General features: G+C 39.6%; 1 protein-coding gene across 4 annotated transcripts; it reads right to left on the bottom strand.

Annotated features, from left to right (window-relative positions):
* Positions 1–591: 591 nt before the first annotated feature.
* Positions 592–22,900, bottom strand: LOC134865943 (5'-AMP-activated protein kinase subunit gamma-2-like). 4 transcript variants are annotated; one of them, XR_010166009.1, is made up of 16 exons: positions 22,667–22,900; positions 21,498–21,563; positions 19,511–19,766; positions 10,300–10,526; positions 8,072–8,123; positions 7,273–7,379; positions 6,435–6,516; positions 5,516–5,574; positions 5,375–5,420; positions 5,225–5,279; positions 4,983–5,109; positions 4,432–4,597; positions 4,136–4,173; positions 3,870–4,016; positions 3,572–3,760; positions 592–2,038 (listed from the first exon to the last, which is right to left on the bottom strand). XR_010166009.1 is itself a non-coding variant. In XM_063885797.1 (16 exons), exons 1-16 carry the CDS (start codon positions 22,805–22,807, stop codon positions 2,007–2,009), a joined length of 1,695 nt encoding a protein of 564 aa, XP_063741867.1. In that variant the 5' UTR covers positions 22,808–22,899; the 3' UTR covers positions 592–2,006. The 4 variants fall into 4 exon arrangements, 3 of the variants coding, with proteins under 3 accessions (XP_063741867.1, XP_063741868.1, XP_063741869.1); XM_063885797.1 differs by having other exon boundaries at positions 3,667–3,760; positions 22,667–22,899; XM_063885798.1 differs by lacking the exons at positions 19,511–19,766; positions 21,498–21,563; positions 22,667–22,900 and adding an exon at positions 15,832–16,758 and having other exon boundaries at positions 3,667–3,760.
* Positions 22,901–24,520: the final 1,620 nt, after the last annotated feature.

The following is a 24,520-nucleotide window of genomic DNA, read 5'->3' as shown; positions in this document are numbered from 1 at the left end:
TGTAGGTGGCCTTCAGAGAACCAAAGTATTTCTTTACTTACTGTTTAAGCGCATATTTAAAAAATCTCATCATCATGCTAATTTCTATGCTCCTCTGCTGATAGATTTTTGGTCTATAAAAAGGTCAGAAAACAAAGCCCGAAGTGGGATCTCCCAATATCTTTTACATTTTATTTTTATCACCGGTCTGTCCTTTAAATCTCTCTGTCCCGCTGTCAAATCTGATTCAGTGTTTAGTAAAAAACGACAACAAAAGAAACAAACACGCACACTAATCAAGATAGATAGTTAATAGAAAAAGTAGTTAATAAATAGTTAAAACATCAAGTTACTGCCACCAAATCATAGTGACTGAACCTATTCAAACCAACTAAATTGTGTATGAATGCACCTGACATGGATCCATCACAGACAGTGCTTTCGTCACTGTATTTCTGTGAAATAGTCAAATATTATTGCTAAAAGCCATCCCGTGTATGATGAAAGCGGATTCAAGACTGTGAGGGTATGCAAGACAAAATCATTTGGGAACCACTTGACCATGGAAGTACATCCTTGAAACAGTTAATAACAAAGTTAGATAACAACAGCTTTTAAGTACATTCAGTGTCCATTTATTTTTCTGCAGTCAGAAAAATAGAAAAAGTAAAACAAAGGACATTCATACTGCTGAAGTGTAGTTTCTCATGCTTGCACATTTACATTACATGTTGATCTCATACAAAGTCTCTTTGAACCGGACATATTGCCACAATATATTTACAAAAATAACATTAAAACTGCAGTCTCGTTAAACATGTTGTTACATTAATAAAAATAAAGCTTTGTGACACATTTCCCGAAAACATACTATTTACAATCAAAGATGGAGATGAGTCCTGTCGAGCTACAGCTGAAACCACTGAGTTGTTTTGCATGTTTGCGAGTGTCAAATGCTTTGAAGCGTCAAAATAAATGAAGTAAATGTAAAAAAAAGGTCATTAACATCTAAAAACACATTTCTCATTCTTGTTAAAAATTTCCAAAAATGCATCCATCAGTTGCCATGACATTAAATAACTTTTGATGGGAGAACTATATCCTGATAGAGTTATATTAATGTCAGGGTGTGTTTTTCTCTGACCATTGTCTGTCAAGATTATTATATGAAGATTATTTGTTAGAATGAGATCTATTAAAAGAGATTATTGACCGTTCTGACATGGTTCAAAAATCATAGAAATGAAAAATAAAGGACAATCTTTTTATGTATGAGAAGTAGAAGGTTGCAAACTTCTTAAATATTACATATTTATATCTTTAAAAACATAACACTGCTCTTATTTAACAATAAGCAAACTGTCATAAATACGTTCAGTTTTAAGTTGTGTGGGCAGGGCAACTAAAGGCACAAATAAAGATTTGGCATTCATCTCTCCATATTGACACTGGCAAATCATTGATTTAAATGACACCCGTCAAAACATGGCCATTTTCTAAATGAAGTGTAGTTTTGTTACTAAACAATAAGTTGCATCTGTGAATGTCACCTTTTTACACCAAAAACTGAGAAGTTGTCAAAGAGGTGTTGACCTATGGCATCAAAACGTGACTAAAAAAAATCAACTGATAACAGCAGCATGATTGTAGCTACACAACACAAAACACTGAAGCCCTATTTCATAAGAACCCGTCTCGACTTTGCCACCTTTCATTGGCAGGTGACCATAATGCATCTCAATGTGTGTGTGTCTCCATTTATAAATACAGTATACTGTGTGTGCACATCTGATCAGTGTTCAAACAATCCAGAAAAAGAAAAAAACACTCAGAAAATCAATCCTCAGTTCAGGAACTCCACTTCATTCAGCTGTCTAGCTCTTTGGTTTCCAAGCCTCTATAGTGCATCCGTTGCAGGCGGCTCTGGGACCTTTCCACTGGCTGTGCTCAGCCTCACGCTCCATACCTCAACATTCAAACGCATTTCCTTCCACCACGTTTCCACTCCAGCTGATGCTTCTTAGCTCTCACTCAGTAAGGGTCTCCTCCTTACAGGCATCTGCAGAGAGGAAGAGTAAAGAGTAAGGACTCAACAGGGACACGATTCACACATACCGTAGCATAGACCGAATTACTGTTATTTAACCAAAGCTTATGTTATAAATGTTCAACCTCAATGTCAGCTTGCCACTTTACTGCAGAATCTTTACATAGGAAAAAATAAAACCATTGACACCTTCAAATCTAGATAAATCTCCATTTAAACAAACTTCAATTTTTTCTACCAAAACAAATCATTATTTCGAGCCAATGTGGATGACTCCCCACTTCTATTTGGATACAACCAGTAGCAATACATTCACTAAAAGTAGGAGTAAACCTTATTCGGCCGACTTCCTCATAGAAATCATATATTAGGGACTGCATAATAGGACATTGTTAACACCTAATGAAAGATTATAACAGACTGCTTAGTTTCACAAATTGACATTAGTTATGCACAAAATAAATGATCTAAATATTTCAATAAAACCTGGGTTGAAAATCAATTCACATCATCTTTTAAACTGAATGTTAATGTTAGAAATATACAGACATCTCTTAGTTGGGAACGTATCAATACAACAAATATTCACATCAAAGTAGAGCTTCCTACTGGCAAATGCAATCACATCTACTGAAAGCCAAACTGAAATGAGGAGAATGTATAATATGTTTAAGCATCTGCATGGACAACTGATGCCAATGGTTCAAAACACGACGGAAAACTTAATTTTGTTCCAATTCTGCATTCTTTTTGTTGTTTCACAAAGATCAATCATTTCTGGGAACCACAGGGTTCAAATAAAGCCTCAGCAGTGTTAGACCTATTCATGCTTTAATTGTGCTTCTTGCTGTAGAATACCCATTGATATTTAAGTTAAAATCCATGAAGGAATAGTTTCAAATGAGAACAGATTCAACACTAGCCTTGATTCAATACTTCTTACCTCATTTAACACCATGTTTGGTTTAGTTTTGACCGAAGTTCATTTCGTTGAGCTTGGCTTATAGCCTTACAGCCATAAAACGTAAAAAGCTGTGGAGTGTAACATCATTTTATTTACATTCCTAACAAATCATACCCCATTTCTATCTTTTCTCAAAATTAGGGTATTTGATGCAATATCTCTAAAATGTCAACATGCTTGGTTGGTACAAAATCCAACTAACCAACCTGGAGGATATACAAAAAATCCTTTCCCCATTACACTTCATGTGAACACAACATAGGGGTTGGCTGACTTTATTTACCACAGTCTGTCCATCTGTTTAACTACGATCCTATCAAATACAGATGCAAGTCCCCTATTTGCTAATCTCTATTCCCAGTATGAAGCTGCAGTCTAATAAAAAACTAATTCCCAATCAAACATATTTCAATGCACTGGTGACAGCAGACATGGGACTTGTTTTTGAACGAGCAACAGTGAAGCAGACATCCACACACACTGCTGCACACAGCAGCCTCCAGCAGGATGTCAGGCACCATGCCTCGTTATTGCCATCTACTGGCGAAAACCAGCCCACGCTCAAACGGGTGCTTTCCTACCTGGGACAGGGTTAGAGGGTGGGGTGGGGTGGGGGAGAAAGCTCAGGGTCCGGGACTGAGAGGAGGTTTGGGCTAGCTATGCTGAGCATCTATACCTGCAGGGCTGAGCACCAGGGCCTGGAGGATGTCGGAGAGGGAAACGATGCCCTCGATGCTGGAGCGCTCATCCACCACCACCAACCGATGCACCTGGAAGAAAACACCAAATTATAGATGACATTTAAAATCAGTCCTAATGATATTCCTGGGTCAATTCCTGGATAACTAAATATATCTGTTTGTGTTTTTAAAATCTCACTTCAGCTTTGACTATTCTGTCCACAATGGTCTCCATGGTTTCCATTTTATGGCACTTCATGACTCCCTCAAAGTACTGGGAGCGATGCTTCAGAGCCTGCGTCACCGTGATGTCCAGGTTGTTGTACGTCTTCTCAGCAGCCAAGTTCTACTCACACAAATCAAAACACGTTGTGGAAATTGAGAAAATAAATCACATAGCAGTTACTGTATCTCATTTTTGTATTCTGTCACTTCAAAAGCAGAAATTTTAGAAATGATACTTACAATGACGTCAAACTTGGAGTAAATATCCACAACTTTGCCTGGAAGACGAAATAAAGAACTCTGGTCAGTATAGACAATTTAGTATTAATAATATCATTATTTTTATTTTCAACAAAGAGGTCTCAGTTTGTTTTGTTGTATTTTTAAGTTTGTCAAATTTATGAAGCAACTACTGACATGATTTCAAAACAGGAAGGATGTAGCATGGGCCAAAATTATTGAGCAGATATGCATTTATTTTTCATTCAAATATCCTTAATAAGCTACTTTAGTAACACTGATGTTTGCGATCTTACCCGTCTCATCCACCACAGGCAGGGCCGACACTCGCCTCTCCACAAAAATGTTGAGTGCTTTGATGATGGGCGTGTTAGGGTGGATGAAAGCGATGTCACGGTACGATCCAATGCCCAGCTCCCCGAGAGTCTGCTTCATGAAAGCTGGCTTTGGCATTTCACACATCTTGAGAACACAGATACACACACAAGGAAGAGGGGACATGTTAAGTATGATCACTCTCCACCCACTTCATTTAAGTAATGGCATATTTTATTAATGTTAAGTGGTAAGCAACATGCACACCACTTTCTATGTCTCCTTTTTTATGCACAGAATGAATTCCCCCTGAGATTCAACGACAAATAAATAAATAAAATGTGATCAGAAAGGTCTAGTCTTTTTAAATAAATACATGATAAAGCCCATATTGCCAGTAGAGGGCAGCAGACAAATGAAAGAGGGGATGACATGACAAAGTTCCCTGCATAAGCAATCATGATGATGGATTATATAGATTAAAATGCTATGCCAGCTGATCACTTATTGGCAGTAATTGTGTTGGACTCACAAAAAGCTGGAGGAACTTGAGGATCCTCTTGTGTGTGAGAATATAAAGTGCATTTCCCGTGACGGGGTCGATGACGGGCAGGCGGTGAATTTTGTTTTTGATGAGTGTGTACACTGCGTCGAAGAGGCTGCAAAACATACAAACACATTTAAAATAAGACACAGGGACATCTGTGGACTAACATACAGTACACGAATATTCAAAACACAGAACGATTCATTATTCATGGTCAAACAACATACCTTGCATCAGGCGATATGTTGACCAGAGGTTTGAATGTTGCCTGAAGGTAAACCTCTGTAGTCAAAAATTAAATATTAAAGGATTGTATGTTTTGCTCATAAAACAGATATACAGTCTTACATTATACATGCCAGATTAATCATGCTTACCTCTCCACGTCTCAAGCTTATGTTCCTCTAATTCATATATTTGCACCTGAAATGTAAAATTAGATGCTCATTTAGGAATAAAAGAAGACTCAATGGACAAGAAGCAAATCTCAGGCAGATTTATCATTCAAGTGTACCAACCATCGGCGACTTGTAGTATCTGTGTAGTATGATGATGAAATCGGTGATTGTCAGCATCCCTGCAATGAAAACACACACAATCTATAAACAACATACCATGCCTGTAGGCAGTGGGCGATTGAGTAGAAGAGAAAGCCACTACAAGGGTGTGGTCCAAACAACACCCCCCCCCCCCGCTTTATCCTCATGCTGACCTGGCATTCATTATTCATCACAAGCTGACTTGCAATAAACTTTATGCAGGCAAAAAACAAACAGCCAGCGCAACAAAGCAGATTCATTGATGGTGTGGCTTTTGAGACTCTGATGCTAGCAGAAGGTATATTTTTTAAAGACTTCCAAGATTTTCGGTTGTTGTAAAAATACTCTCGGAGCACTGGTCAATAAAAAGAAGTCATTGCTATGTTTAATGGTTTGTGACAGCTTTACTGACTCCTGCTCAATATAGCATTGCTCCTCACAAGATGTGACCAGAAGCATTAATACAAAAACGGTCCTCTGTGTTAATTTAGCAGGGACGCAACAGTACAGAAAGAAAAGGAAATTGTGAACTTTTTGTTTTTATAAAACTAATATGTATGCTGCATGTGGAAGAACTCATTTGTTTCTTTATTATTTTGCACGACCAGCAAACATTTAAGTAGCTTATAACCATCGGTTATCCTTCAGGCAGGTGGAAAAACAGATAGTAAATAAGTGTAGTATATAAACAGAGAATAAAGGCATCTATACCTCTTTTTTTCTGAAATTTTCATATACTGTGTTAAGTGCGTTGAAGCCTTGTGTGTTCTTATTCGGGAGAAAAACATTTTGAAATATGAAAACCATGAATAAAACATTCATATTGCCAACTCTTACATACAACATTAAACAGGCAATAAATTACATGTCATGACTTCTTCTGTTTTTTGGTTCTTACCCACAAAGCTTTGCTTCTCTGTGTCCCATAGTGGAGCAGCTCGCACACCGTTGGCTACCAAAGCAAAGAATGCTTTCTTAACCTGTCAAGCAAGAGTTGAAATGAAAAACCCATTTAGATGAATACTTAACACAATTTGTGATTATCTTTTATGTAGCTGAAACACTTAATCTGTTAGTTGATCTATTAAAAAAAATGAATCAACGAAAATCCTGATAGTTCATTGATCAAATGGGCTTCATAAATACAAAGATATGTTGTTTATATTTGATGTTTTATCGCACTTTAAAAGCAAATTGTGTTTGGACCGTTTGTCAAAACTAAAACATCATCATGTCATCTTGGACAGAACTAGTGGCAGGAATTATCTACATTTATGTTAACATTTCATAGATTACCTTTAATTAAATGGAGAAAGTAGATGAAAAACTATTGTTAGTTACAGCCACTATCATCCTCTGATGATTTTATGTCACCTTCTCATCAGTAGAAGAAGAGAGACTTGAGTTGGGTTGTGTTGTGTAAAGTATGCTCTAGACTCTTGATGGCTAAAGGTTGGTTTTAGTATTTAAGTTTCTTTCAGATAATGATAGCTAACGCCAAGTTTCAGTGGATTTAGTGGTTGAAGATCTACACATCAAAGAGGCCATGCCTCCTCAGGGTTACTGTTTAACAGCTTTATGACAATTTCATCAACCATTTCATAGAAGAGCTCTGAGGCAAATACTCCAGCTTTTTTTACTGAACATTAAATTAACCTGAATGTCAATTTTGGTTACAACACAATATAAAGGACTGTCTGGAGGCAAAATAAACCTTATTTTGAGACAGTACTAACTTGGAGTGCTGTGTCGAACACAACCAGCTTGGAGCTTGTGGGGACGATGTCGTAGCACTTGTGGGATTTCATGAAGCGCATGTAAATATCACTCTCAGGTTCAGCAGCTGTGAGAACAAAAAGCAGGAAAATACTTTTAAATTGGAAGGAGAAATCGCACAGGGAACACATAATGAGAGCTTGGAAACAACACACTGAGAACCTAAACAACCATTATGGGTCTGTACCACTTACAGCCACTTTGCTGCTCCATCGTACGGATAATTAAGATCTACTTTAAGCACCAACAAGCTCACAAACAGTGGAAAAACATGGACAACAAATACTGTACTTCTATGATGAAGCACAAAATACTGGGTTTGTTTCCTGCATGTGGAATTAAGGATAATTAAAACATTTGAAGTCATTGGTCAAACATATGAGCATTGAACAGAAACATCTATGGGGTCTGGGTATTAAACATATTTTTTGTTAGTTTTAGCCTCACATGCTCCAAGACAATACTTTTTAATCAATATTACTAAATGCATACAACCTATCTTTTAAATAAAAGTACTGTACAATATTCCACAGGTATCTGTCTTTATTTATTAACATTGCGTCATAGTATTCTCATTCAAACATTCTCATATAGATAGGTGTGTTATTCTTACAAGATGATTACACGGCTGTGATTAGTAAGATCTTTTTGCTTAGAAACAGGTAGAATACGTATGCAATCGTGATGTTAAGTCACATTTACATCTCATTGAACGCAAAAAGAGAGCAGTGAACCAGCAAAAATAGCAGTGACACTTACCATCATCGTCTAGGTCAAGTTTTTCCAGCATGCCTTCGAATAAACTGTACACCTGAGATGTAAAACAGACAGAAGAGTGCAGTGAAGATCGCAGCAAATCCCCACAACAACACACGGCAGCGGACCAACAAACTTTGCTGTGGATAGTGAGTGATCAGCAGGGGGAAGCGACTTTTCCCCAGCGGCCCCAGAAGACTATTATGGTCTTATCGAGTGCGGTGCGCAACACCAAAACAGCCAAACCAAAGAAAACATTGGTAAAATAACGTCGCGCGTCACTGGCGTTTCACCGACTACGTCCATCTTTATCAAGTCCACACAATATACACAGGTAACGTGACATAGACATTGTGCTGTCAGGCAGAAACTTCAGTTGCACATTATTATTAGACTACACACACCCCTTTAAACTCAAAGTGGAACAGTCCTGATACATTTGCTGCAGTAGGGGGAACCAATGTCTACACGCTCGAACATGCACTATACAGGACAGCGACCATTAATACCGCCGCTATAAATGAGCTGAAGTATTAGTTAAAGCTATAATCTATCAAACAACACGTACCGCCAGAAAAGTATTTCAAACACAGGGTGGAGAAAAAGCAGGAAGTTCCACCTCCGTGAATGTGAACACACCCCTCCACGCAGAGCAACCTGGGTGCTTCACCATATTAGGAAATCCCTTACGTTGCTTAGCAGCAAGAAGCTGGGGATGCCTGGCGACATCCTCAGATTTAATTTCTTCTGACAAAACGAGCAACATGGCTGAACCTGCAAACAACTGTTGCCTACAGTGAAAGCAACCTGATAAAAATGACATGCAAATTGGGCTATTGCCATCTTGCACAGAGGCTAGTTCCTGGTATAAAAAATGCTGTCTCATGCTGAGAGATTTACATATCAAAACTGTGCTTGATTTTTCCCATGGTTCTTAATGTGTGACTATATTCACAACAAGTCACTGCAGCAGTGTGAGAGAGCCTGCTCTAGATGCTAAGCAGTCCCTAGTGTCACCCTGCAATGGTGACACAGCGCTTCTCCTGCCAAAAACCTGCTCCTGCACTTTCATAAATCTTGTCCTGCTGCATCACAGCGGGAACGCAGCTTGCTCTGTATTACAGCAAGCTAGAAGAAAGCAGGCATATACACATCCATTAAATTAATTGCTTTTGAAAAAGGATCTAGCAAAAAATAAACTACAGCATCAGAAGATTACATTTGGTCAACCGCCCTAATGAATGATGCACTAGGGGATGAAGGGGGGGGGGCGCACAGAGAAGCTGACAGGCACTGACTCATCGGTCTTCAAGCTAAATCATGAGTCCTCTGGTGTTAGTATCAGTGAACAATGTTGGTGATGAAATATTGATTTGCCCTCTGTAAGAATCACAATCATTCACAGCAGACTGGTCAAAGAGGACCTTCAGATAAGTATTCATTAAACTGGCACAGAAGTAACTGGTAACACATGCTGACTCAGGTTGTGGCGAATCCTAAATAAAAACCAGTGAAAACCCTTGTGCCAAAACTCTGTACTCCATTTCTCAGCTGTTATTGCAGTAACAGTAAATTGTGCATCCACTTTGTATGACATGTAATGCTGTTTGAGGTACTGCTTCAACACAGAGACAATATTTATATTCTTAGAGCAAACAGTAGCCAGTTGACACGCATAAATTAAAGAGATTTGCCTCATCCATGCCTTTTTGTGCACCACTGTCCCAGTAAATCCTTATGACGCTGAGTAAAGCAGCACATGACTCATGGACAGACTTTATGTGGCCACAAAGGAAAAACAGTTATTAGTTTCATAATCTTGTGATCCATGTTGTATTTTTCAGTGCTTTTAGAAAATATGACTATTATTGATTTGATGAAAAGAGACAGCATTTACTTCAACTTTGGTCACATATTGAGTCTTGTTTTTGACTTAAAGCAATAAATATTTCACTTATTTCAGGAATGCACATGCATATGCTATTTCTGAGCCTCATGAAAGCTAAGTCTTGCCACCTTCTTCAAAAGCTATAAACAGGACAAGAGACTTTTTGAACTATGATGTGAAATTACTGTGATCCATTCACAACTCTTCACACTAAATGCATGTTTACGTTGTAACATTGCTGCACACATAAATGTGTTCGAGTCTTCATTTATTGTTCACAAGCCTACCTAACAATAACATATTTTTACTTTCAAATGAGTGATATTGTTGCAGTGTGACTCACTTGTTGCGAGGTAGAATAAGATGCCACAGGGCTCGAGGAGGGTATTGGGGGTTTAGCTGCGGGAAGGCTGAGGCGCTGTCCTGTGTCTGGAGGTGTGGAGCTGGAGCGGGATAGCCTTCTCGCATCTGGGCGTTCAGGGCTGGGTCCGCTCGGCAAGGCCTCCTGGGTGAACACAGGTTGGCTGGATGCCTGGATTGGGGTGGCTGGTGGTGTGGAGAGTCCAGAGGCTGCAGAGAGATAAAAAGGTCCACAATAGATACCACAACTTATCGCTTGTTCCTCTCAATGTCAGTCCATACTTTGTCACCAGTGACACTTAATCACCATGCCGAATGACATCCCTGAAAGGCTTATTTGGCAAGACCAAAGTGCTACAATCGTGACCGCTGCCGATACCATCAACGCTGTCACATGCTATAACACAGTAGGAATGCATATCTGATCCATCAGCGGCTGAGAGAGTCAGCAGTACTGATGACGGAGATAAAGTATCAGCTCGGTTGCTGACAGACAGGGGGGCATTAGGTAAACCACCATTAGAAAGACAACTACCAATCTAAATTATGCCAACTTAAATAACAATTATCAGCATGTTAAATCTTAATTATGTGACTTGTTTGTATTGTCCCTATTTATTGTGGCTACTCTTTTATAAATAGTTTGTTATAATACACCACTAGTGGATTATATTTATTATGTGGTCACTATGCAGTCTGGACTGTTCAGTATATATTTATGTCCCATGGCTTTGTTGAATAACCAATTCTGATCAGGTCAAACACAAACCTGGCAGAAATGGATTTCATTAACGGAGAAGTTGAACATCCGACAAACTTCTACCTTAGTGTCCTGAAAGAGCAGACCCACTGTGAGCTGAACGACAGTGAGGCGAGGCTCAGCCCGGGAAAGTCTGATGGCAGAGTCCTCCTGGACATTCGAGAGGACTTGCTGGCTAACTTTCTCTATGATTTCCAAGAAAACTGGGCCTCATACGCTGCTCAGCTCCCAAAAGCAGAAACAGGTAAACAACAAACTATCGGCTGCTCTGAAGGAGGCAGAGCAGCAGCTGGAGAGCAACCGCATCCAGTACGAGAAGAATGAGGCACGGCTCCTCGAGGAGACAGATGAAATAAAGAGTCTGAAGAAAAGAGAGAAGGAGTGGCCGAAGTGGAAGTCAATCCTGCTTCAGGTCAAAGAAAGGATGAGGCAGAATCTGGAGCAGCAGTGGCAGGAGGAGGAGTACATGCTCGTTCTGGAGAAAGAAAGCCTCCAGGAGAGTCTCCAGGATAAGGAGAAGAAAGTGGAGGAGGTGAAGTCTTCCCTCACTGCACTGCAGAAATCCCAGAGCCTCCATCTCGCCCAGTTGAAGATGCAAGAGAGGAAAAGCAAGAACATCTTTGAAGATCAGGTGGAGAAGGAGCGTCTCCTCTGGCAGCAGGAGAAAACTTCCCTGCTGCAAGCAAACGACAAACTAGTGGCTGCTCTGAAGGAAGTGAAACAGCAGCTGGAGAGCAACCACATCCAGTACGAGAAGGACGAGGCACGACTCCTCGAGGAGACAGACACTGGAATAAAGAGTCTGAAGAAAAGAGAGAGAAGGAGGAAAAGTCTGCTCTCACTGCACTGCAGAAATGTTCCTTTTAAACAAACACATTCCTATAAATATAGTAAATAAATAAAACCAGAGAAACTGATCATTTTGCGACAACTCATATTAAGTGGTTTGAGCGTTTTAATTAATTAAATTTAGTGTCACACACCAAATTCTAATTAGTGTTGTAAGGAAATGCATGAGTATATTAGAATTAAAAAAAAATCTAAAGTCAAAAAGATGACATTACCCCTCCTTAGTCATCATAAATATGGAAAACACTAACCCAGCTTCCCCAAAATGTTTTCTGTCTCTCTACGCCTGGATCCTGATCTTGGTTGTGCCTGCCGCTGTGGTCCGGCCTGATTCTCTCATTACTACTTCTTTCATCATTTCCCATTTCGTCATGGGATTGTTGACATCCACCTGGATCCATCTTCATCTTATAAGAGACATACATTTTTCAAGCATTTGGACTACCTTTGTTGTAAATGTATTATCTTTTTAATTTACACAACATCTACGGCACATCTGTCCTTCCTGGGAGAGGGATCCCTCCTCTGTTGTTCTTTCCAAGGTTTCTTCGATTTTCCCCCCATTCACTGTGGGGTTTCTTTGGAAGTTTTCCCTTGTCGGATGTGAGGGTCTAAGGACAGAGGGTGTCCTATTCATATTCTGTACAAACTGTGAAGTCCCCTGAGACAAATGTAAAAGATGTGACATTGGGCTGTATAAACAAACTTGATTGATTGTTCTTCCTGTTCCTGGAGTTTTTCCACAATAACTAGGCGCCGATTACAACATAAGCAGCTGCATTAAACTCCAGAGCAGCCGTCAGCTGCGTGTGACACAGCTCCTCCTGCGTGGTGTCAAGTTTAAGGTGTCAGTCACATGACAGCCCTCACATGCTCTTTCACATCAGGCGTCACAATCTTACGCAGGCTGACATGCGACACTCACACTCTCCCGGCTCTACCATGCAGACGTATTTCTGGGGATGAACAATGAGTGATGTGTGTAATGAGGACCAAATGTTTCACAACACTAGGCCACCACCTAGGGATTTCCATTTGCCTTATCATGCCTTCAAATACAACATGGGTGTGACAGCGAATGTCACATGAGGCCAACTAGAAAATACTAGAATCAGTTTCAGACGATCAACCCATTTCACTTAGTCATATGAAAACGAATAGATCAATTATTAAAGTGATTCTAACATGACAGAGATAAAGCACTCCATCATTCAAAGTGTGGCAAGCTATACTGGTTATGCTAATTGAGCCAATACAGATGGACCCATATTGTGAGATTTGAATATATTTTCCTATGCTGAGAAAAACATGATCTTTTTCCTTGGTCTCTTCAAGCGCACTCCACACTATCTCTTGACATTTAGTTGGCGTTCACCAGCCCTCTTTGGCGTGCCCTGCTTCCGCAGTGTAGCTTTCTTAATTTAGCCACGCTGTTGTGGCACATTCCACAGAAGGAGATAACAGCGGGCTGGGAGCCCTCTCCTCTGGCTGGTTAAAAGACACCACACTGGAAGTAGGAAATGGATGCCTTGTAAGTAGTCCAGTCCATCTTAGTTTACAAGCATTAAAAACACGTAGTACTATAATATTTTAGAGTGAAGTCACCTAAGAGCATACTACATACTGATAAGATTCACTTCAGCAATAGACACAGTTCTCTCTACGTTAGGTAGACAAAGCACCATTGAAATGCAAGGTTATAGAAGTACTTCACTACCAAACAAACTTTTGTGTGTCATGTTTATTCTGCATTATCTTGAAATCGCGAATAACATTTTTTTTTCCTCTTAGGCCTCCATGGTGAGGGACGAATCAAAAAGGTGGAAGAAATCCTTAGTAAATTGGAGTAAATGGAGGCTGCAGTACACAACAGCAAAACTATGTCCAAACATCAGTTTACTCTTACACAACTTATGCTCTGTTGATTATTTTTTAAGCACATTGGCAAACATTTCCTTGTGCCATAGTAAACTAAATGTTCAAAGATTAGTAGACCAATAAGTTATCAGATTGATGGATAAAAACTATTTAAATAATTGATAAATTGTAAAAGTAACTTTTAATGACAAATGTTTTCAGCATTTCAAATGGATTTTCCTCTTTCTAAGGGTTATTATCCCGTTTATCTGAATATTATTGACATTTAAAGACATGATTTTATGAAACAAGGATGACCATTTGTCTCTAATTCTATTATATTTTATAGACCAAACAATTAACACCCCCCAAAAATGTGCATTTGAATCATTATTGAAAAAACTTGTGAGTCCTACTTCAAACAGAATATTGTGTGGCTTTGCACAAGATGTGTCTGCGGTGATTCAGAGGTGTAAAGACTGCTCGGAGGCTAGCGGATTAACCCAGGCGGCTACTCACGCTTGGTTTTTATATTGCAATTTACTGCAAGCTGTGTTAACATAACACCCATAAAACCAGATCCTCTCAGTGGGTGCCCCCTGAGGAGTCGACAGGGTGGTTTCAGTCATGTGGGCCGACGGGGACTCTGGGAGCAACCTGATCCTGATTGGTTGAAGTCAGAGCAGTACTGAGGCTGCTACAGGTTCAACAATACAGCCTTATCTGGCCAGCTGCGTAATACAATGTTCACAAGTATTAATTGCAATTTGAATGGGTGTGGATTGTGAATCAATAGGTGATATAGTCAAGTGACCAGAATTAGCAACAAGGGTGACAAATACACTAGGTACACCATAATACAGGCAACAAGGGACGAGACTTATCAGGTAAAGGCATGCTCACTCAGTCTTGCATAGGTCTCCAAACTACATTAATGCAGTCACAATCCAAACTGAAATGCAAAATGTTGCATAGAAGCACACAGACTACTGCAAATGTCTCATGTAGATGTCAGCAGCTACACATTTGACTTTCCAACGTGTGGACGCTCTGGATCAAAGGATTATGCTATAGGCTGAAGGTATCACCACGCTGTATATTCTGACTTTAAGATGAACTCTGTCCTACACCGCTACATTTGAGCATACATTACAAGGACAGCTTCTCTCATCTACTCCACCGAGGTCAGACTGGCTCTAAATCAGGAGCTGTAAAGTCTGTGATAAAGAGCCACTTCAACGCCTCACAGTGTGTCCCTGTGATTCACACATCAAGCATTATGAGCGAACACCTTAAGCCGCCTTAAGTGCGCATGGTGGTCGGTGCTTTTTGTTCGGCATCCATTTTTCTCTTACTGTTCATGATAACTCTAATGAAAACCTGAAGGAACATTATTAGCAGATAACTTAGCATGTTCTGACTGTCCCTACTTCAGGTAAAATAACTCCTTAAAATGGAGCAGCTATTCTGATGAGACCCCCTTAGGATATGAGACATAAATAACAAACCCACACTGCGTCAGATAGAGCGGCTATAAATTACTTTACCTCGGTTACAGGATTACTACAGAATACAAACAAATGTAACTTACTTATTTGACCGTTTTAACATTTAAATTAAAGAACACATATTAGAAGACAAGGCATAATGCATCTTGCAGTAATTGCAGTACTTAGCACATTTAGCAGAGTGATATTTAAGCTAATCTCTTGCCCCGGGTCAACCCTTCACACATAGCTTTACCACTTTGGTCTGTGTCCTGTCAGTTTGTATTGCATGCATTTGTGAAACAAGAAACCAGGACCATGTAATCAGCACCTAAACTATATGCAGAGCCTCAGCCTACCACAACCTGCCTTCACCACCTACTATGTATTTTTATATACAGGCTGGGAACATGTTCACACCAATAGAAAAGTTTAAAATGTAATATCTTTGAGCAGGAGTACCAGCATGTGACTCGCTACATGAAACTATAGACTGACATAAAAGATCTGAATTCATGATTACTGGACTAAAATGGAGCAGGTGAAGAGCATGGCACTTTACCGGATAGACATGATGACTCGGACTGATGCCGGCCTCCTAGCCCATCCTGCTCCTTCCGTTTCTTGCTCCTCCTCAGACTGCCAAACCTCTTCATGAAACGCAGTGGGTTGTGGGTTCAAAACTAAATCTAACCATGACCATCTGCATCACGAAAGGGGTGCTTTGATGTCTGAAAACTGTCCAAAGTGAAGCTCACACCATTTGCTAGTTGAAGAAAGTTGACCAGGAATTAAGAAAAAAAAAATATCCAACAGATATGCGCAGACCTGGAGGATGTTAAGTCCTTAAAGCTGTTTCTTTCTATAGAGAGATAGAGATAGAGAGAGTGAGAGATGGTGCTTTTTTTGAAAGAAATAGGAAACAGGTCACCTTCAGTCAATGGATGAACAATGTAAAAAAAAAAAAACACTTGAGTTACGCCATGAAGGAATCCACCTTTCCTACGTAGTTACAAACAGAAAATGATATCTGCAGCAAGACACCAATATAGGCTAAGCTTTCATATCCAGAGCAGGAAAAAATCCTCCAGGACTACGGAGCACAGAGCCAGCAGGGAGCAGTGTGTTGTTCGAGTATAAAAGCTGTAATTTCCACACAGCTTCAGCTAAGTAATGTCACTCTCGCAAGTGATGCAAATAACTGAGGACTGGAGTGCCTTTTCCCCCGCTGAGCAGTGTCAGTGCTGTAAATTGTCAGGTGCAGCTGTGGGTGGCGTCTCTTTAATATAGCACGCATGTCAGCAGCCTGTAAAAGGAGGCCAGTCCATGAAGGAACCACCAGCGATTGGCTCAGACTTCACATCCTCCCGCCTCCTTTCCACTGCCCTCCCTTGTCCAACAAAGGAAAGTAAGAACAGGACATCTGTCTTACTTTGTCTTCACACGATCAAACAGGATCACACAATCTCAGCATTTTCTGAAATAAAAACTACAAAGGAAATAAATAAAGGTGGTGTTTTTAAGCTTGGAGTCCTGTAGCTCTGTCTTGTGTACAGTCAGTTGTCTGTAATTATTGGGGGCCTGACCTTAAAGACTGCTGAGGCCAGCCCCCTGTCAGATGACAGTGTGGGGACATCCCATGTTCTGTCAGCTGATCAGAGAGCCTCCATTCAACACCATTGGCCTCCCCAACCCGTAACAGATGGCACTCTCAGTATCTGTTACTGACATTAGCTACAGCATGTCCAGTACAGATCTCAATTAACATGTTATGCAAGTGTTCCACTCTGCTCAGTGGGTCAATGGCTAGTACGAGTGAGGGTGGTCTAATCTCAAACATCCTCTGATGCTCACTCATGTTTTTCAGTATCCTAATAAAACCTAATCCACTTCAGGTTGTATCTAAACTTGCTAGGTTTCAGATCCATGAGGATTTTAAATAGTTCATTTTTTTTAGCTCTTCCAAGCTCAGCTTCTAAAATCAATCAATCAAATCAAATCATCCTGCCCTTGTAAGGTCTGCGCTTCGTTGAATTTGGAAAGGCAAAACTGCCCTTTATTTACTGACAACGTACAGCACACAGTAGCAACAGAGAGAGTCGGAGAGAGTGGGGGAAAAGACTCTGCATGGTTGTACGAGGAGCTTTTGAGAGTCTGGTCACTTCCAGATAAGGTAATGAAAGCACTACAGTCGCCTTCAGCAGTGGGAGACTGACAATGTCCAGGTGATGGGAAAACATTTATTTAGACCACATGGAACTGAAAAACATTATGGTCATATTTGGAGCAGACATGGATATCAATGCACCTCAGAAACAGTCATCTAATGAGTATTGTGGGAGTGATACAAAATACAATGTTCAGGAACTTTTTAAAGATCACCTGTATATACTTAAGTGGTTAAAAACATTTATAATAATAAAGAAGTATATGGATAGCTTAATCGTAACTTGGCAATAAACCCATTTCTGATTAATCAAAACTAGTTTGAAAACCAAAACAAGACTTTGCCTTGAGCACACCCTTGTGGTGAAAGTAGGGTATCTACAACAACATCCCCCAAACAGGAAACGCCTGTGTGCCCACTCAGTCATTGGATAACATTCATTTGCAGTAAAAGTATTCTTTGTTGCTTGTAATTTTCATTGGCCAACATTCACTTAAAGCCACATCATTAGTCAAAAAAGGAAACCGACAGGATTTAACCTCTCAAACCACATCACACTATAAGAATCCAGAGAGGCTGGCACGCTAGGACCGTAGCCTCTGGGCTGTTTTGACGTGTTTTAGTTTGGTTACCATCAATAACAACCTCCAGAGGAAGGGGAGCGTGCCGTCTCCTGAGGTCTGGCTCTAACATAGCTAATTCCACCAGCCACTGCCAAACTGACCCGGTGCAAGGAAACAGAAGAATGGGTATATGTAGAAGCCAAAAACATATGACTCATCTCTGAGCACTGTGATGATGCTTCCAGCAGGCCTGTTTCCATGTACTATATGCTGGATTTTGTTATGCAATAATCAGCCACCCAAAAGCATGGAGCCATGAGAGTTGGAAATCTGGTTGAGCGTTCTGTTCCTCCTAAAACAAGGCTTTGATCTCATTTCTACCTCTTAATGATACCAGTAATACCTTCAATGACATTTAATTTTCATATAGGAAGGCATGGCTCCCACCTGGGTGCCAAACATGCAACTTTACCTAATAATTTGGTTTGAAATGCACTGCTAAAGATAGCATTACAGAGATAAAAAAAAGCTCCTGACAATAAACAAGTCAACCATTGTCTTTCCCTTAGAAAGTTGTATTAAGAGGATGACTGATAATAAATGAGCATCTTTCTGTACCTTAAGTGCCCAATCACCCATCTTTCTGAAGAAGCTTGTGACCCTGTTGGCCTGCAGGAAACTACAAAACAAAGCAGTAGATTTAGTTTGATTTCTTTTCACTATGATGAAATTGGGCTTCTACTTCCTTATCGGCGCAATGATGCTCTCTGTGTGTGACTGAGAAAAAGCTGCATGACATGTTTTCATGTAAATTCTTTCACAAGTTACAACATATCTGGACTCCTGAACTCAATCAGATAGACAGGTTCTTTATGTTGCTGTAGCCCTGTAAGAAGCAGGAAACCACAATAATCTTTGAGATGACAGTTTCATCTATTGTATCTTACTGTCTTCACAAGGTCTTCCTGCTCTTGCAAAAAAGATCAGAAAACCATTATTATTTTGCATTAGCAACAGCTGTCATTCTGTATTTTACTTTTATAAAACTATTAACATACAACTATAGTACTACAAGTTACATTATGGTACCATTTATATAGAGCTTTATCCAGTCTTTAGTAGTCCTAAAAGCACTTTACATATACAAGTCAGCCTTTACCCATTCTCACATTTACATACATCACACCCTCGGGATACATCGACATGTGGACTGCAGGGTTAGGATCGAACCCTGAACCTACTCGGTCGAAGACCATCGCAGTACCTCACAGCAAGTCTTTCTGCAGTAGGAGGACTATTGCTACTGTACAAGGACTATTGCTACTGTGCAATACATTTATGTATTTTTGTAATATACATGCTTGTTTTCCTATTTATTTTTAAGTGTATCTGTTAGTGCACCAAGGTAAATGGATTGTATGTAAACCTACTCTATCCATCATATGCTGTTACAACAGTCAGAGTCTTCATCATGAATGTGCAGTTGTTGCAAAGTTAACTTCTCCACTCACCTTTCCTCGTCCTGGAGAAGATTTTGATGCTTGGAGGCGTAGAGCTGGATGAGGAGCGGAAGATACCACTGAGGCTCAGGCGGCGGGGGGATTTGGGTGGAGAGTCCTGGTAGGAGGGATAGGGGAAGATAGTTTTTGGGGACCCCGAGCTGGTCCTCACTGGCACTGGGGCGGACTGAGAATGCAGAACTGGGCAGGCTGGGCTTCTCACAGACTCTCCTTTGGTTGGGCTGGCTGAACGAATTTGACGCTCTGCCTAAAAGAGACAATAAGAATATAAAAACAATTTATTTTTCTGCACCTTTGTTAAAGTTAGGTTTTTGTTCAGTGTGTAACCACAGTGTTGTGTGACAGGCATGCTGTAAAAATGTAGAGAGAGATTTATTGTGAAATGACTGCTGCTGATTGCACTTTTGGTGGGAGCTTTCTTTTGGCTACTTCTCCTTTTTCCACACATACAACACTGTACTGTTTACTCAAGCACATTGCTACACCCAATGGTATATCATAAAAAGCAACGTGAGAATGTTGTTGTGTGCAAGATGCAACAAGACACATTTTCCATATGATCTATAAAAGTTGCAGAAGTAATTATGGACTTTTTTCTTAATCAGAGACCTCGTGGACATGCTATTTTCAACATGTTTTGAAGTGAAATTGCATTCAGAGAACATTTTGATGTAACTAAACAAATAGCAATGAGCAACCTTTCAGTTTTTCTGCACACCCAGCTGTGCAAGACTTAATCAGAGCTGAACAGGAAATCATATTCTCAAATTTGCAGTGTATCCTGCACTCAAAATGTTCGGCAACAATTTTGTAAAACAATCGTACAGATCAAAGCTTTTTTCATTTACCTATCATGATTATATCATTATGCACAAAGCATCATCATATCAGTAAGTAGCATTACCTCCAGGTTCACTTTAAAGCAATTTACACTCCTTGGCAGAACTAAAGCATATTTTGAATTTTGAATTTCAGTGTTTATAAGTCTTTGCAAGGTCAATTTATTGTAAACAGGCTGATAGAAAAATTGTTCTCTTTTTGCTGTACAGACACCAAAACAAAACAGGAGGCATGGCAGCCAATCTCGTTTGAGACAGCGAGCACCTCCTCCCACCACTGAGCTGTCTGCCCTGGATGTGCCAACAACAGATCTTTTAACCATTTGTGGGCACTGATACAGTAAAGCTTATAATATGCAGCAATCTCTAGCTGGGAGGTTGTATTTACAGAAAACAATAAAACGTAACAGGAGTGTTTTGGTTACATTGTTGGCCGCTAAGAGCCTGGATAATAAGTAGCCTCAACAAAACAGAGTATGCATATTAGATGCAAAGAGAACCCTAGCACTGCAATGCACTGACAATAAAAAAGGGAAGAGTTGTTTTGTCTCGTCTGGAAATGGTATTTGCTTCTAAGCACATTTCTGTTTAGACCAATCCTGTGACAAATCTGAAGGAGCGGGAGCATACACCCATCTTTTCTGTGTGCCTCTCCCTCTGTCATTGTGCAAGAGCTTGTTAAGGCAAGTGAAGAACTTTTAGGGTTTGCCTCGATATAAACTTTTTAAAAAACACAGGAAAATGCAGGTTTAGATCAGCCTGGATCAGGTAAAAATGAAGTATGTACTCTGGTGTTAACGAGGTAATGATCGAGGTTTACTCCTATTCTAATCAATCAGAGCAGGCAGTAGGAAGTGGTTGCTTTCTTTTAGAAAATCGATTTCTCGATCATGCTATGCCTAGACACAGAGGGCGTAATGTTACTGTAAACCGGTCAGGGTTGGCAGCAAGGGATAGATGGCCTTGAGGAATATCTTCCTCCCCCAAATCCACGGCTAAATGTGTTCAAGGCCAAACAAACAAGAGCTAATGTGACAAGAAAAATCATGTGCTGGAAAAAACAAGCATGAAAAAACAAACAATTGGCAAGTAAAGGAAAATAATGAAGGCACAAAAAATCGGGGAAATTATTTGTTTACCGTCTTAGCGACACTTTTGGTTGAGTCACTTGTCTCCAATTGTGGGGAAGTAAATGCACCGAAGTCCTGCACAAACAGAAATCTCAATGTCAAGGATAAAGATAACTTCCAGCAAATACAACAGTACAACAAAACTGCAAGTCATAACACGAAGAATGAATGCTTTCTCAGTCAATATAAAATACTTCAGAATATTTCAGAAAGGGTGCATTATTCTTTCTCTTGATCATTAAAAGTGAAAATGCTGCCATTCTAAAGAAGAAGAAAAACATGTTTGGCCAATGCGGAAACTTTTGCAAGCAAACATAACACATAACCTTTCGCATACCAAGCCTTGAGTTTTACATTCCACTTTGGGGCAGTTCAGCAGAAAGCCAATTTATGGCCATGCAAAACCTTTAAATAGCCAGGTAACTTTTTACCAAATGCTTGTACAGGAGACAGAAATAGTATCCAATACATGTACAGTTACATTTTGTAGAGCTTGCAATTGGTGGCTCTGATAGATGCCATCCAAAAAACACCTACATGTCAACTACATAGTGTCATCCACCTAACAAGACAAAACAAAAAGTTGGTACTGCTCACAGTGTTCAGATAAATACTTTTATTTTAACCTTGAAAAATAATGTTGAATAAAGCATCTTTAAGTCACTACTGCAATGAACTAAAATAAACAAAGGCTCTCTATAGAGAACATAATAAAGCATGACTTGCTAATTTAGAGCAAGTGGGTTCCTCTTAAATGTTTGCCAGATTTGTTTTTATCTCACAATACCCAAATGCTTCTAGTATATTCTGTAGATAAATAAAAAGGGTTGATATCAGCACTAATGTTAGTTATTAAAGCTGATGTTAATGGCTAAAATGGCAACAGATCACAGAGGATCTACTGATCAAAATGTTTAAGGAAGTGATTAAAATATGACAAACATTACAAACAGCCAACTGTTTCCCGCATAGGCTCGCCTAAAAAATGCATTTAACAGTCCTAGTACAGAGACAGCTGTCAATCATGCATGCTATTCTGAGTCACGTTCAAGTAAAGGCAGAGGTGCAATAAAACGTTTCTAAAAGTTTCCCTCCTGATGTCCTGAAAAGTCAAATAACAAGCTCCGTTTTTCAAGTCACAGTAAGAAGCCACATTAGTTGATACTTCACCGACTCACAGGCATGTTAATCCGAAGGCTTTTCTTCTTCTTTGGCATTTTCTTTGAGCTGTCCTTGCTGGACTCCATCACGGTGCTTCCCATGTTTTCTTCAGGGGAGCCAAAATGAAAAACGTGTGCGAACAAAGTGCTAAAGACCATCGACAGCAGCCTCCCCCTTCCCTTCAGCTGCTCCTCTTCTTACTATGACAAAACTGAAGCGCTGCTTCATCTACCAGGAAGTAGGCACGGCGGTGAAAAGAGGCAGGGCACGCTTCTTCAAATGAGCGTCAACAACAGACTGTTTACAGGTGTTGCGTCACAGCCTGCACACCCAAGAAATGTTTGTCCCTGTCGGGTTTTCGAAATGGAAACAGCATCACTCCGTCAGTCAACGTTTTATTTTTAATATATGACACAGTCCAGTTCTGCTAAAATGTGGTCATTTTGATCGCCAGCAAATTGTCCATGTTTACTTGTTCATTTCTCCTCCCACAATCATTTCTTTGTTAAGTGGAAAACAAACAAAACCAAACCGAGGTCACACAGCCAGGATAACAGGTTGATAAAGGTGAAGAAAATGTCTAAGCTAAAACACCAGGCAGTGTGTTCTGCAGTGAGAAACTCCACCGACAGATGTCAGTGTGAATTATTTTTGTTTGGATGAACAAGAACTGCAATGTAGATTATGAAAAATAGTAATCTGCATAATATTCAGAGTCGGGAGATATACTCAGATCTTACACTTAAAAATAGAAATTCCAGAAAGTACGAATACAAGAAAAATACCCGCAATCAAAATGTTACTCAAAGTCCAAAGTGCAATAGTATCTGCATCAAAATATACTTGAATTACCAACAGTAAAAGCATTTGTTATGCAGATGGGTCCATTTCATTTCTTGATCATATTTCACGTTTTTTATCCAAATCTGTAAAGTAACTAAGAATATTGAATAAATGTTGTGGAGTAAAAGTACAGTTTTCTCTCAAAATGTTACCTAGGTACAGTACTTCAGTAAATCTACTTACACCACTGATAATAGTATTAAAACATTAATATTGATATAAATAACAACAACATTAATAGTAATACAAATAATCAAAACATAGGAAGTGAAGGACAAAAAATAACATAAAAACAGATACTTAAAGTACACAATAAAAAAGATCCAAGTAATAAATGGCCATCTTTGATATTCAATATATTAATTGTAGTTCTGCATAAGAAGCTTTGATGAAAGGACCCTATAATGTAATTTATTTGCAGGTCCAACAATTCTGTGTTTATGACAGGGTGTAGGACAATTGTGTAACAAAAACAAGCATCAGTATGTTAATATCAAACCTCAAATCCAGAGGGAAGCAGCTTACATATGCTAAAAACATAGTCCATCTTCATGGATGACGATGAATACCTTACTGCAATCTAAGTATTATAAGAAGTTGGCAACAACAAAAAGGGACCAACAACATCTCCAGAGTTTACTTCAAGACAGGAAGGTGTATGAAATATCTAAGACAATTGTTACAAGAGTATTTCGTAGCTGCTGTGGCTACATGGGCTGAAATCAGGACAGAGGAGCCACTGATCAGCCTTATAAAACACAGCCTAGGATTGTGAGGGCTTTTGGCAGTAGGTGTTGATAACATCCTAATTTAGTGTGATAATAAGCCTAAAGTTAAGCGTGCTTTCACATGGTCATATTAACCTGATTTGCCCCTGTGTTTCAAACAAGATGTATGTCCAGGCACACAGAATACACCTATTTAATTATGTTGAAGTTGCACTCAATGTATCTTTGTACCTACCTTTACCCCAGTAAGGAGTAGATCCTCCACCTTTATCGATATTAATCTGAGCGGTCACAAGATGA

This window comes from Eleginops maclovinus, chromosome 6 (assembly GCF_036324505.1).
Source record: "Eleginops maclovinus isolate JMC-PN-2008 ecotype Puerto Natales chromosome 6, JC_Emac_rtc_rv5, whole genome shotgun sequence".
In the NCBI taxonomy this organism is placed as follows: domain Eukaryota; kingdom Metazoa; phylum Chordata; class Actinopteri; order Perciformes; family Eleginopidae; genus Eleginops; species Eleginops maclovinus.
The sequence above is the reverse complement of the archived record's forward strand: the minus strand, read 5'-3'. Positions and strand labels throughout refer to the sequence as shown.